Source organism: Podarcis tiliguerta (genome assembly GCF_965153285.1).
Source record: "Podarcis tiliguerta genome assembly, chromosome: 1".
In the NCBI taxonomy this organism is placed as follows: domain Eukaryota; kingdom Metazoa; phylum Chordata; class Lepidosauria; order Squamata; family Lacertidae; genus Podarcis; species Podarcis tiliguerta.
In genome coordinates, this window is record NC_139534.1 from 21,658,963 (window position 1) to 21,673,320 (window position 14,358).

Sequence of the window (14,358 nt, forward strand, 5' to 3'; positions counted from 1 at the left end):
GCTTTTTTAAATAGCCGTAAGAACTGCAGTCCCTCTAAACCGCCATTGATTCTAATCAGTGCATTTTTTCTGGGGGTACACAGGGGTACACATACCCCTAAACATTTGGTGAATCATTGAGGGGCAGTATTTCAATATGAATAGGACAATGAGAGTACCTCTAAACATTTTTTAGGGATGGGGAGCACTGATTCTAATGATTCAAAAGAAATGGAAAGCTTGAGCAAATTGTTTTTTTTTCACAGCCAGTGGAAAATCACCACAGTATGTGCCTGCCATATCTGAACGGAGAGTTTATTTCAGAGATTAGGGGACATCAAAGAGAAAGCCCTCCTCTAAGTTGCCGCAGGATGAACACCTGCAGCATAAGTAATAGTTTTGGGTACAGACCAACCAAACTGGAATGTGTACAAATTATTGCCAGTTTCTGTTTACCTATAAATGTTGTCATCACAGATTAGCTAAGTGTACCAATTAGACTGGAATATTTTGTTTGTTTGTTTGTTTGTTTGTTTTAAAAGCTTTCCCCCCCCCCTTCTCCCTCTGAATAACACTTTTGATTGCGTTTCATTGCGTTTTTTAATTGTTTTTCAATTTGACTCAAGATTTTGAAAAGGCAGGATATACAAACAGATTTTAAGCTCCTGAGATCAATTTCATGTTTAGTACCTCCCAAAAGAAATGCCGTCAAAAAGATGTTGAAAAGTGTGGTGGACCCGATAGAATCAGAGAACAAGAACCAATCATTCATGTAGGACATGGGTAGGCAAACTAAGGCCCAGGGGCCGGATCCGGCCCAATCGCCTTCTAAATCCGGCCTGCGGACGGTCCAGGAATCAGCATGTTTTTACATGAATAGAATGGGCCCTTTTATTTAAAATGCATCTCTGGGTTATTTGTGGGGCCCGCCTGGTGTTTTTGCATGAGTAGAATGTGTGCTTTTATTTAAAATGCAACCCTGGGTTATTTGTGGGGCATAGGAATTTGTTCACTCCCCCCCCCCCAAATATAGTCCAGCCCCCCACAAGGTCTGAGGGACAGTAAACTGGCCCCCTGCTGAAAAAGTTTGCTGACCCCTGCTGTAGGATGTGTGGTGCCAAGTGTAGAACTATGATCTCTTGCAGATAATATGCATTCATAAAGATCCACTGCATTTTAAAAATTTGTTTTGACTTGACAAAAATTAAAAACTCTGGAAAATCAGGGGGGTTGTGATGTGGGTTAAATCAATTTAATATCTAATATAAAAAACTATTTGCGTTGTATGTATTCTTAAAAAGTGCATGGAAATATTAGAAGGCATTGTTTCTGTTTAAATGAACTCTCACGGGATCCCATCCAACGACTTACAATCACGCTAATGTGGTTCATCCACAGAACTTCGAAGTCTTCCCTGAAATCACTGCAAAACTGATCTCTTGCTCATGCCTATTGTTTGGAACAATAACGGGTTATGTCCTTCGCATTCAACACAATACATCGACTGCTTCTGGGAAATAAGGGCTAGAATTGAAAAGGCCACACACACAAAGTTCTGCATGGGCCTCCAAAATGCTCAGAGAGTTGGATTAATGACTCTAAATAGTTGGCAGGCGTGCTACATAATGCCTTGGAGAAAACATTCAGAGCAAGCCATCACCTGGTTGTCTTCTAGTGTTTCTATAAGGTTTTCATCGGATTTCAACAATGGCGTGCCTGTGCTGTGATGTTCTTCATAGGAGAAATCCATAACACCCCATGTCTGATTGATTTCCATGAGTGCCTGTGGAAAAACAAAACAAATCGGTTCCACGAGTGCAGTCCTGGTCCTGTTAACACTATATGCACATCACGCCCCTGACTTCAGTGTCATTAGGACGGTTGACTATTTCCTACGAAAGCAGCTGCTGCTTATAATACATTAACTGTGGCCTACTTTTTCTATTGCCATTTCTTTCACAGCTTTATCCACAATATGTTTCACTTCATCTTCTACCCTGTGGAGCTGGAGAGCTAAAAGGTCCCCTAGTGTAGTGTCTTCGTTCATGACAAAGCAGACCTGGGAAACGAAATTGAAAAGAAAAGTCATTTGCAGCTCAGGATAAGATATGGCATTTGTGTGCACACAGCTCCAGTGTACGCAGCCAAAAAGCTATACCCCTGTCGCAGCCATAAGTTGTTGCCAGTGTCTTTTCCGGACGGCAGGGTTCTGAAGTTCATTCACAGCTCTCAAGGAGGTTAACAAATTCTTAACTGTTGACTCTAATCCCACGTATACATGCCAAGCACGTATTCCTTTATCCAAAGTCTTCATGTCCTGTGTGGTACAGAAACAGTGAAAAGCAAGCAAGAAGCAAGCAATGGGAGACAGATGTAAAACACAAAAGTTGCTTTCAGAAACTAAATGCTTAAGCCAGGCATAGGCAAACTCAGCCCTCCAGGTGTTTTGAGACTACAATTCCCATCATCGCTGACCACTGGTCCTGTTAGCTAGGGATGATGGGAGTTGTAGTCCAAAAACATCTGGCGGGCCGAGTTTGCCTATGCCTGGTTTAAGTTTTCGGTAGGCCAGATATCATCCAAATGTAATACTTTGGGTGGGGGCATGTATTGCACAATGAAGATCCTTTGCAACTGCAATGTTCCCTACTAGAGATTTGTTCAATTGACCAAACAGGGGGTGCTCAATGCACTGACTGGGCTGGGGGGCTGAGATCAGAGGTGCCATCTTCCGAAGAACATTGAGGGGGCCCAATACTATGTTTCCTTACATCACTTTGCATCCAGTTCTGCATTTGGCCTCAAACAATGAGGGGCCCTGGCTCCCTAAAAATAAACACTGAGAGGGCCCAAAGAGCCTTGGCCCCCAGACAGGCATCTATGGCTGAGATTGTGTCCATTGCTCCTGTCCCCTCATCATTCACAGATTGTCCAGCTTTTCCACAGAGAGTCTGCATGCAGACAAAATGGACGCACATAGCCGTTGGTCCTGCAATCTGTGCCCAGCAAAAATGCAGAGACAGTTCTGTGCAGGGGCAAAGCTTGCACACACATAACTTGTATCTTCATAGGCTGTGTGTAAAAGAGCTGTATCAGTGTGTGAGGCCATATGTATTAATTTACAAAGCCATAGATATAGATGATAGATTAGATAGATAGATAGATAGATAGATAGATAGATAGATATAGATAGATGATAGATAGATGATAGATGATAGATAGATAGACAGATAGATAGATGATAGATGATAGATAGATAGATGATAGATAGATAGATGATTGATTGATAGATGATAGGTAGATAGATAGATAGATGATAGATAGATAGATAGATAGATAGATGATTGATTGATAGATGATAGGTAGATAGATAGATGATAGATGATATAGATAGATAGATAGATAGATAGATAGATAGATGATAGAGATAGATAGATAGATGATAGATAGATAGATAGATAGATAGATAGATATAGATAGATAGATAGATAGATAGATAGATGATAGATAGATAGATAGATGATAGATAGATAGAGATAGATGATAGATGATAGATGATAGATGATAGATAGATAGATAGATGATAGATGATAGATGATAGATGATAGATGATAGATGATAGGTGATAGATGATAGAAGATAGAAGATAGATAGATGATGATGATAGATGATAGATAGATAGATCGATAGATGATAGATCGATAGATAGATAGATCGATAGATGATAGATCGATAGATAGATAGATAGATAGATAGATGATAGATAGATGATAGATAGATAGATAGATAGAAGATAGATATAGGTGACAGACAGACAGACAGACAGATAGATAGATGATAACATTTTGTCAGATAGATAGATAGATAATCAGACAAAATAAAATATGATCAATTCATTTAACAGGCAAATTTTATAAGTGCATACCATTTAAACACATCTCAGTGTTTAATGCAGTGATCCCAAAGTAGGGGCTTCCAATCAAGGCTTAATTTGAGGTTGTTGTTGTTAATAATAATAATAATAATAATAATAATACCAGATTCTCCCTCGAAAGGATAAATTGGGATTCAAAGAGAGTGGAGAATGGCAGCTAGCATTTTGATGCCAATGGCATGATGCACACACAGCAAATGAGTGTGGGCTCATTGCATGCATGAGGAGCACTGATCCCACAATCAACGCCTGTCTGGAAGCACCCCACAGCTCAAGACAAAAGGACAAGAAAGCTATTATCTACTCTGCAAACCTATAAAGCAACTCTGCAAACCACTTTCAACTTTCTTGGCTTCCGGCAAAGAAATGTTGAAATCGTAGCATGGTAGGGGTGCTTGCGAATTCTCTGTTACAGCTTGCCAGCCTTGACAGAAGTCAGCCCCTGGGGTTCTCTGAGGGGGAAGGAATTACTGTTAAACCAGTGTAAGTAAGTCTAGCTGAGAGTTCTCATGCCTTTTCTCTGCAGTGCTTCTCAGGCACTAGGCACCACTTCAGTTCGAGAACCAAAAGTTACTGTATACTCTACTGCATGCAAAAAGATTGGTTTGCCAGCTCAGTTAAGTACAGTGCATGTAAATACAATATAGTAATTTGGAGTATTTATCACCTTTGAAAATCTTCTAAGGTCCACATCCATTTGCTCAACATTTATTTGTTTCCATGGAGTTTTCATCCAGTCTTTAATGCTCATCTGTAGATAGGAGGAAAGAAGAATCCCATAACTTTTATTTTTTGCAGCATCTTAGGATGCAAAGAGAGTTTTCAAGCTCACCTGTAGGTTCTGTGTATAAATATGTATAATGTACAATGCATACAAAATGATTTTCAAAATCTGAAACCTACTGAGGCTGAAATCTAATCTAAGGAGACATGTATTCTTGATTCTGTGCACTAGAAAGTCTTGCTAGCTTTTTAAGGGAGAGAAAACATTGTCCAGAAGATTCATATTCCAAAGGCATTACATCCCCACAGAAATTCTCTTGCGTTCAACAGAAAGCCCTCTCATCTAAACCTGGAGAGAGGAGGTTGATGTTTTAATCATTTGCTAGAAAGCCTCTCTTCCCCTGCTCCAAATTCATTTGTCCGACTTGCTATCATCAGTCATACTTGGTTAAGAAAAGGAAAATGTATAATCAAAAAGAATTGTTGAAATTCTGTCTGTTCGTTTCCTTGATGTTCATTAAATGTTAAGATCAATGTGCCATTTCGGGTTTCGGTAGTGGGGCAACATTCAAAGGTTTGTCTTAACCTGAGATTAACAGTGCAGGGTTTTCTCACCAGTCAAGATGGCTTAAATGGGGCTTAGATGGGCTAAAGGTAAAGGTAAAGGGACCCCTGACCATTAGGTCCAGTTGGGACCGACTCTGGGGTTGCGGCGCTCATCTCGCTTTATTGGCCGAGGGAGCCGGCGTTCATCTTCTGGGTCATGTGGCCAGCATGACAAAGCTGCTTCTGGCGAACCAGAGAGGCATGGAAACACCGTTTACCTTCCCGCTGGAGCGGTCCCTATTTATCTACTTGCACTTTGACGTGCTTTCAAACTGCTAGATTGGCAGGAGCAGGGACCGAGCAACAGGAGCTCATCCCGTCGCGGGGATTCGAACCACCAACATTCTGATCGGCAAGGCTCTGTGGTTTAACCCACAGCACCACCCACGTCCCGTCTATGGGTTCCGAGGTGCAGCCTCAGTTGCAAAACAAAACCAAACAAAAAACATAACCAGTATATTTTAAGTTTTGTTATGACTACTTTTCATATTTAACCAGAGCTCTGACAACTCACATGTATGTGGTTTGAAGCTACCTGCCCCCTCCCTAAATGACTCCCTTACGTTATCCTAGAAGAGAGATCTTAAGATCCAACCCAAACTTTCTTTCCATAAATGGAACAGAGTTAATCTTCACCAAAGCGGGCTTTCGCATCTCCCTTTCCTTCTGCAAATCACAGAACCCTGTGAAAGTCTACTCGTTGGCAATGGTAGAGATTGATTGAGGTGAAGGGGCTACAAATGAAGGTGAAATGTGGTGGACATTTCTGCATTTTTGTGAACAGAGGAACACATTAGTGCCAGTGCCAAATTATATCTTTCATACAAACTGTTTTCAGTTTGTTATTCGTCATGGATTACACAGATGGAATGTAGAGTTGATAAGCTGGCTCAGGCCTTCCTTGACTCAGTTGTCAACTTAGCAACCCCCTATAAACTGATTCTATAGAAATAGCAGCAGCAGCAGATGTACATGAACATCTGGGCCCTTGTAGTGGTGGACTGCTCAAGCAACAGCTTCATCATTTTCACTTTTACATTGACTGACAGGAATGACAAATTGCCAAAAAATAAAAAATATCATGCTCATTGAAATGTCTGGGTTTCCAAGTTTTCATTTAGAGCATTATCTGTACGCTGGTTCTCTCGGCCAGTAAAGCGAGATGAGCACTGCAACCCCAGAGTCGTCCATGACTGGACCTAAGGGTCAGGGGTCCCTTTACCTTTAAGAAACTGTCAGACTCAGCATCTTATAGTCTTATCTGCTCATAAAATAAAAATTGCCAAAGATGGAAGGACAAATGATGAAACAATACACATTTTTTAATGCTTCTTTTCTCTCCCCCCTTTTTTTAAAGCAAAAATGGACTCCATCAACGGACTAAGGAAACACATTGTACTGAATTAAATGGTTCCTTTCCTATGATGGAAGGACTATTCTATTGTAGAAAGGAACCATTTGCTTCCATCTCAGGTTATGCATTTATATGGAATGTTGTATAGGGAAAGGAAAGGAACATTCTCTCTTGAGTTTCTTTTTTCCAGGTTTAGCACTGACACTCGTTATTTCCATTCGTGGTTGTTTTTTTTTTATGTAAACAGACTTGGAAATGACACAAAATGGAAATCCTAGGATCATTAGAGACAGAAGATCATCAAATAGAATATTGATGTGCATCTCTAGCATCTGGTTTTTCTTAGCATTGTTCCTGTGTGTTTTATTCATTTTAGGCACATGTTCATAAATAATTTAGCATTGTCATACATGCACTTGCCACATGGCACAAAGCAGAAATAGAATGGAATTAATTTTCAAGGACATATTTTTCTCCCATCAGAGGAGCCTATTTCAAGCTCATTCAAACCACAACAATCCCCATCAGGAAATTCTCTTTTATTTTGTCAGATGAGGGATACAACAAGTAATTTCAATGCTTTCAGCTTTGTCATCATTTTCTGGGATCTATGGTAGCAAACTTCCACACCTCCCTAGATTTTATTTTATTTTTGTAGTGATGAGGAATAGCAGAAGGTTCCATATTCAATCCTCAAATCTCTTGATTAAAGCAAACTCAATAGGGCTGATGAAGCACGCTACCTGAGACTGTTTAAGAACTGCTGTATGTCAGAAGAGACAAAAGTGGGCTAGATGAAGCAGTCACATGATTCAGTAAAAAACTGTTTTGTGTGCCCACAGAAAACAAACACAAATATGAATCTGTTTTGATCTATGGATGGGTCAGTAAGTGTGCCAACATCACCCCCACTGTACATCGGGGTGGGCTGTGTGGAGAGAGTCTCTTCCTTTAAATTCCTAGGAGTTTATCTCAGTGAAGACCTTACTTGGAAAATCAATACAACCCAGGTGGTTAAGAAAGCCCAACAGAGACTCCATCTCCTCAGAGTATTGCGAAAGAACAATGTCAATCAACATTTGATGATCTCCTTCTACCGGTCCACAATAGAAAGTGCCCTTTCAAACTGCATCATGGTGTGGTACGCTGGTTTGAAATCAACTGATAGGAAGTGCCTATAGAGGGTGGTGAATACAGCACAAGCTATTATGGGCTGTCCTGTGAATCCGCTGGATGAAATAGCGGAAGAACGTTGCCTCAGGAGAGTGAGGAAAATTCTCAGGGAAGATTCACACCCTGGCCAGCACTTTCTTGATCTCCTGCGCTCGGGCAGAAGATATAGAAGCATGATTAGTCGTACCAACAGGGTAAAGAACAGCTTCTATCCGTGGGCTGTTAGGCTGCTGAATGAAAAGATAACAACAGGGCAACTGACTTTCAGGTTTGGTGGGTGTGCGTCAGTAAACAAGGGGAATTAAGACTAAGAGAGCTGAGTGAGGAGTGCTCATGTAATCTCACTGTATACAAGTTGTACAAGTGACAAAGTATTTCAATTCTAAATTCTCTTGAGGATGAGCAATTTGTTTATTTAATTAATAAATTTAATATGCCACCTGATGGGGGAAACCATTGTCAAGCCTGATTGGCTCTATCCCTGTTCTTATTTTTGAAGTGTGATATCTAAGGAAAGTCTTTATTCTTTAGACACGGGAAGAACTTTTACAAACTCCAACAAACAGGTTCACAACAGGTTCAGAAGCAATGGCTAAACCATAGATTGTGAGTGGACTTCTGACATGTGCTCATCTCTCCCTCCTTCTAGTGTTCTCCGCTTCCTGGTTTGAGCAAGCCATAGTTAGGAACCACAGTATGAAATGGCTTTCGGTTTCTGTTTTGGACACCAACTTTGGTTTGTTTGAGCAAAGCAAGGGGACAGGAAGGAGAGCATCAGGGCACCAGAGAGAAGGAGGGAGGCAGATCAGCCCAAAGCCACAGTAAGCCTGAAGGGGTGAAGTGTTCAAATTGCTTATTGACTGTCTGGAAACAGACTTGCCTCATCAACAGATTCAAAAAACACCAACAATTATAAAGGGATAAATGGTCATTGATGGGGTAGGTGAATTTGGATTGTGATCTGGTATGCCTGTGAAGGAGCTGACAAGAGGCTGGTTTAGTTTCTCAATTACTGGCTAGACGAACGAGCTTGAATGCACGATATCATCTTGAGTTTTGGGTTCTTAGTAAACTCCTTTTACTATTTTGCTTTATTCCTTATCTCCATAAACTTGTTACTGTTTCCATGACCCAGCAGGTCACAGACACAATCAACACAGGACCCACCAAATCACAAAGTAATCTTGTACCACTTCATTCTGTCCACTCTGAAATAACATCCCTTTAATGCAAATGGCAAAAGCAAGTCCTTACCTGGACAAACACCACCATATCCCAGACTGATTTAAGCAAGATGGCATCAGTACGGCACTGTTTCAGCTGCTTGTATTCTGGCACACTCACTTCAAAAAGCTTTGCAGTTTCCTGAAGCAGTTTCATTTCTGTCTCTAGTTTTGCAATGTCTTTATGAGTCTGCAAGGACACCATTTTGAAACATATTATCAAGCAAAAGCACCAGGTTTTTGCTTACATGTTCACAAGAACCTGGATATATGGATGTCTCTAATGAAGACACTGCTTCTGATGTTCTTTGATTTTGATAAGTATTGGTGAAACACATTGCTAATTTTTTAGGGGTAAATTCTAGAGAAGTAAAAGATTACACTAGATCTGAAGAAGAGTGATTCTTCCATAGGAATTCTATCCAGGGAATAATCTGAGTGTTTGCACAATGTGAAATTCCCTCTTCTTACAAGAGGCACTGACATTGCTACTGTTTTGGTGCCTACTGGGAAGATCCAGTTTTCTGAGTGCATGTTCTGGAAGTTGGGCAATAGGGGCAGTACAGGATTCCTTTTGGTGTACCGACCTCCCTGCTGCACCAAGGATTCCCTGTCTGAGCTGCTTCAGATCGTGGCGGATTTTCTCCTGGAGACACCTAGTTTGGTTGTCCTAGGGGATTTTAACATCCATGCCGACACGACCTTACAAGGGGCTGCTCGGGACTTCGTGGAAAGCATGGCCTCCATGGGGCCGTCCCTGAATAAGTTTGGCCCAACTCATAGTCATGGACATGCCTTAGACCTGGTGTTCACCTCTAGTGACGTGGGTGATCTGACATTAAGTAAAAGTGAAACAAAAGAAGTGCCATGGTCAGATCACTTCCTGGTGCAATTGGACTTCTCCGCGACCCTTCCCCTCTGCAGGGAGGTGGGACCAATTCGGATGGTCTGCCCCCGCCACTTAATGGATCCAAATGGTTTCCAGAGAGTGGTAGGGGATGCTTTATCCCATGTTGATGGCCTTTCAGCTGATTCCCTGGTGGCCCGCTGGAATGCAGAGTTAACCAGGGCTATCGACTGTCTGGCTCCGAAGCGCCCTCTCCGATTGCATGGAGCCCGGACGGCCCCGTGGTTTTCTTCGGAGCTGAGGGCAATGAAACAATCGTTGAGATGGCTAGAGCGTCGGTGGCAGAAAACTCACTCCGAATCTGACCGGACACAGGTTAGAGCTCAACGTCGAGCATACCAAGTGGCGATAGCGACGGCGAAGAAGACTTCAGATGTCAAACGATAAATAACTACCTGACATTCAGAAGACATCTTATGGCAGCCCTGTTCAGGGAAGTTTTTAATCTGTGATATTTTAGTGTATTTTTGGTTTCTATGGAAGCCGCCCAGAGTGGCTGGGGAAACCCAGCCAGATGGGCGGGGTACAAATAAATTATTATTATTATTATTATTATTATTATTATTATTATTAATATAATAATTATTATTATTAACTTGGCCCTGCCTTTGACAGCAGCCTAATGCAGAGAATCAGATAAGATACGCATCGCTCACTACTTTTCTCCATGCCAGGAAAACATTTGTCTGTCAAATATTTGTGCGTTAATGACACAGGAACAGCCAATAAAAATGCCAGAAAAATGTAGCAGTTTCTAGTTTCTCTTAAGTGTGACTGAAGTGTCTAATCCAGAAAAAAATGTTACCTTGTCCATGCATGCATATGGATTCGCAGCATCAAATCTAAAGATGGCTTCATTTTTAAATCTGTTTCTGAACTCTTGCTGTTTAACCTGAAAGACATAGTACACACACAAACACAAAAGTTGAGTTTCTGAAAGGTTAAGCAGGTGATCCATTAAGATGATGCCATAACTTTTCCTTGGCTGCTATCCATTAAGTACGTTCCATCCCATGAACCCTGAATCATTTCATTTAAGTCCCCTTGAATTTGCTTAAAACTTTATTTAATACAGCCTGCACAACCCCGACACAAATCACATCGCACATACATTTAAAACATTCCCGGTGGATAAGCATAAAACATTTAAAATCTACATTTGATCTGACAACAGTGGCAGGCACCATGTTTGAAGTAGAAACAGATTAGACATAATTGAAGATAAAGAGGACGCAAGCATCATTCCCACTTTTAGGTGAAGTGGGCTTTAAATTATCAGATTCATCCGGAATATATTACCAGAAACATTGAATTGTTATCTTTAGACAGCCTTTTCTAAGAGTTTACAATTTCTCAGTTCAGTGAAGCTTGCCACCAGCTTGTTATCGGAACAAAAAACGAAAAATCATCCGGTTCACAGCACAGAACTGATCTCACCTCAAAAAGTACACATTTTCTTCTGATAACAGACACTTCATTGGACTGTAGAGGAGCCACTTCATGCTTCACAGTGAAGGCAATCTTTTTAAGATTCTTCCACTTTTCAGGTAATTCCTAACAACGCACAAACCGATATTGTTTGTTCGTTGGCACATCAAGTCAGCAAACCTTCCTTTCACAAAGGGTTGTACACATGTCTTATTTTCACTTTCTTTTTCCCCCTACCCTGGTACATTTGTACCTTTTACTCTCATTATCCTCTGCAATTGTAGACTCATTGCTCATAGTAATTCATAAAATATATTTTTTGCATTTAAAAAAACAACGTTTAGGTTCAACAGTCTGCATCTCAGTAAGCTTAATTTATATTCAGTCTGAAAATGAACTCAGCATCTCCATTGCCTGCCACATAGTATATGGCAGGTACTGCTTTTTGTTTAAAGAACAGCAGAACCTACACTTTCTTACCCGTGAATATTTGAATATACAATAAGTCGCCCACATTGTCAATATCCAAGTGGCATTACAGTTCACTTCAGGTATTCGATATTTCTGTTAAGTTATGGCCTTCTCGGTAGTGGCACCCATTCTGTGGAATGCCCTCCCATCAGATCTCAAGGAAATGAGTAATTACCGTATTTTTTTGCTCTATAAGACTCACTTTTTCCCTCCTAAAAAGTAAGGGGAAATGTGTGTGCGTCTTATGGAGCGAATGCAGGCTGGGCAGCTATCCCAGAAGCCAGAACAGCAAGAGGGATTGCTGCTTTCACTGTGCAGCGATCCCTCTTGCTGTTCTAGCTTCTGAGATTCAGAATATTTTTTTTCTTGTTTTCCTCCTCCAAAAACTAGGTGCGTCTTGTAGTCTGGTGCGTATACGGTATACATCTTGCTTTTTAAGGTTTAAGGTTTTACTATGTTTTTATATATGCTGGAAGCTGCCCAGAGTGGCTGGGCCAACCCAGTCAGATGGGTGGGGTATAAACAAACAAACAAACAAACAAACAAACAGGTGGACAACGCACTGGCTCCACCATCACCCACACTGGTATTTCAGTCACCATCCATATATATGGTAACTGCCTGAAGTGGGACTTTTCTGTACTAGCTCTCCATTTCAGAAGATTTCCCTCCAACTTAGGAGACCTTCAGGAAGGCCAAAGCAGAAGCTATACTACTGAGCTTTGACTCTTTCCCAGCTTGGAAGTTTAGAACAAACCACATACAACAACACTGAACCAGTTCTGAAACCCGGGCCATCACAAAAGGAGAATCGTTTCCCTTACCCATGTAGCAGTGCTTCCCTTGTATGAAAAAATGGAGCTGGGTGTTTTTCACAGATTTGTGACACCAGGCTCCAAATATCCATATAATATCTCTCAATAGCTTCATATAAATGTGCGGGGAAAGATGGAAGGAACCGACAACGCAAATGCCATGGGGTTGAGAAGACATCTCCAAAAAATGGTACATCTGCTAATGGTCCTTAGAGACAAGAGTAGAACCAAAGTACCCCAAATTCCTAATAGCCACACCAATAGGATACCATGGTCAGTGGTATCAAGAGCAACCAACTGATCAAGGAGGACGAACATTTGTCCCATCATTTCTAGGCTGAGAGGTTTTTCTATTGTCCCACCTCTTTCCCCAGGAAAACCTGTGCTCTACTGCTAAATTGGAACAAACACCTACTGGGTTTTCTGCAGATTGACGTTTATTCTGATTCAGCAGTAAACAGTGGGTTTTCCTGGGGAAAGTGGCAGGATAAAAGAAAATCCTCTCAGAGCCCATGCCTAAAAATCACAGTACAAATGGAAATAAATTAAAAATTGAAAAATTGTCCAGTAGCACCCTAGACACCAACTAAGTTTGTTCTGGGTATAAGCTTTCATGTGCATGCACACTTCTTCAGATCCACTGAAACAGAAGTCACCTTCTGCGGCGGAAGCAATTGATGTAAAGATCTAGTGTGGTATTGCGTCCATCAAGAGGGGTCCATATTGTGGAGTCTCTTTTTTTGTAACATTTTTTTTTATGGCAGTTGGTGGTCAATGTTCTGTTCATTGGTGGGTTGGGAGGGTGGTAGCTGTTCCCCGGTAGGTTGAGAGATGTTGTGTTGTGAAGATGCTGTTTGTTCTTCTTTGTCTTGTTCTTGTGTGTGTTGAAAGTACTCCCCCAGGCATAGACGGCGGAAAAATGCTTCCAAGTCCCTGCAGAACTGAATACGGTGTATCTGAAAAAGTGTGCATGCACACAAAAGCTTATACCCAGACCATGAGATTTATAGGATGTATGGCTTTGAAGGCGAATGTACTAAAAATGATGTATAGATGGCATTTGACGCCAATAAAATTGGCTAAAATGTATAGAGAGAGAGACAGAAAATGCTGGAAATGTAAGGAAGTAGATGGGGATTATTTTCATATGTGGTGGTCCTGTGACAAGGTTAAGAGATTCTGGGAATTAATTTACAATGAACTTAAAAATATATTCAAGTACACTTTTCCCAAAAGACCAGAGGCATTTTTGCTAGGTCTAGTGGGAAGAGAGATTAAAATAAAAGATCAGAATTTGTTTATGTATGCCACAGCCGCCGCAAGAACTCTACTGGCCCCAAAATGGAAAACACAAGATTTACCAACCATCCAGGAGTGGCAGGTGAAGATGACAGATTTTGCGGAACTTGCCAAATTGACAGGAAGGATCCGGGACCAAGAGGACAATTGGAGTAAATTCATTGAATATTTAAAGGAGAACCACAAAAGTTTAAAGACACTAGCAGGACTGGAATAACACCTTCAATGTAAAATAGTAGAGTTATGACAATAATATATGCAATAAATATGTGATGTATATACCAGCTGCAGGGAGGGAGGGAAGTCAAGACTCAGCAGAGTCAAAGGGATTATATGGTGATAATAAGGAATGTTGGGGAAAGGATTATATGAAGAAAATAAAAAAAAATCATTTGAAAATAAAAGCTTATACCCAGACCAAACTTAGTTGGTCTCTGAGGTGCTAC

At 41.0% G+C, this 14,358-nt stretch overlaps 1 protein-coding gene across 1 annotated transcript in view; it reads right to left on the reverse strand.

Moving 5' to 3' along the window:
* Positions 1-14,358, reverse strand: part of LOC310664846 (dynein axonemal heavy chain 11-like) — a 215,207-nt gene that overhangs the window by 184,232 nt on the left and 16,617 nt on the right. The window contains exons 10-16 of the mRNA XM_083414512.1: positions 11,337-11,453; positions 10,705-10,791; positions 9,024-9,182; positions 4,581-4,664; positions 2,138-2,296; positions 1,916-2,038; positions 1,640-1,762 (exon numbers count right to left, since the gene is read on the reverse strand). Of these exons, the coding sequence (XP_083270638.1) occupies positions 1,640-1,762; positions 1,916-2,038; positions 2,138-2,296; positions 4,581-4,664; positions 9,024-9,182; positions 10,705-10,791; positions 11,337-11,453 (852 nt within the window). The remainder of the gene's footprint in view (positions 1-1,639; positions 1,763-1,915; positions 2,039-2,137; positions 2,297-4,580; positions 4,665-9,023; positions 9,183-10,704; positions 10,792-11,336; positions 11,454-14,358) is intronic.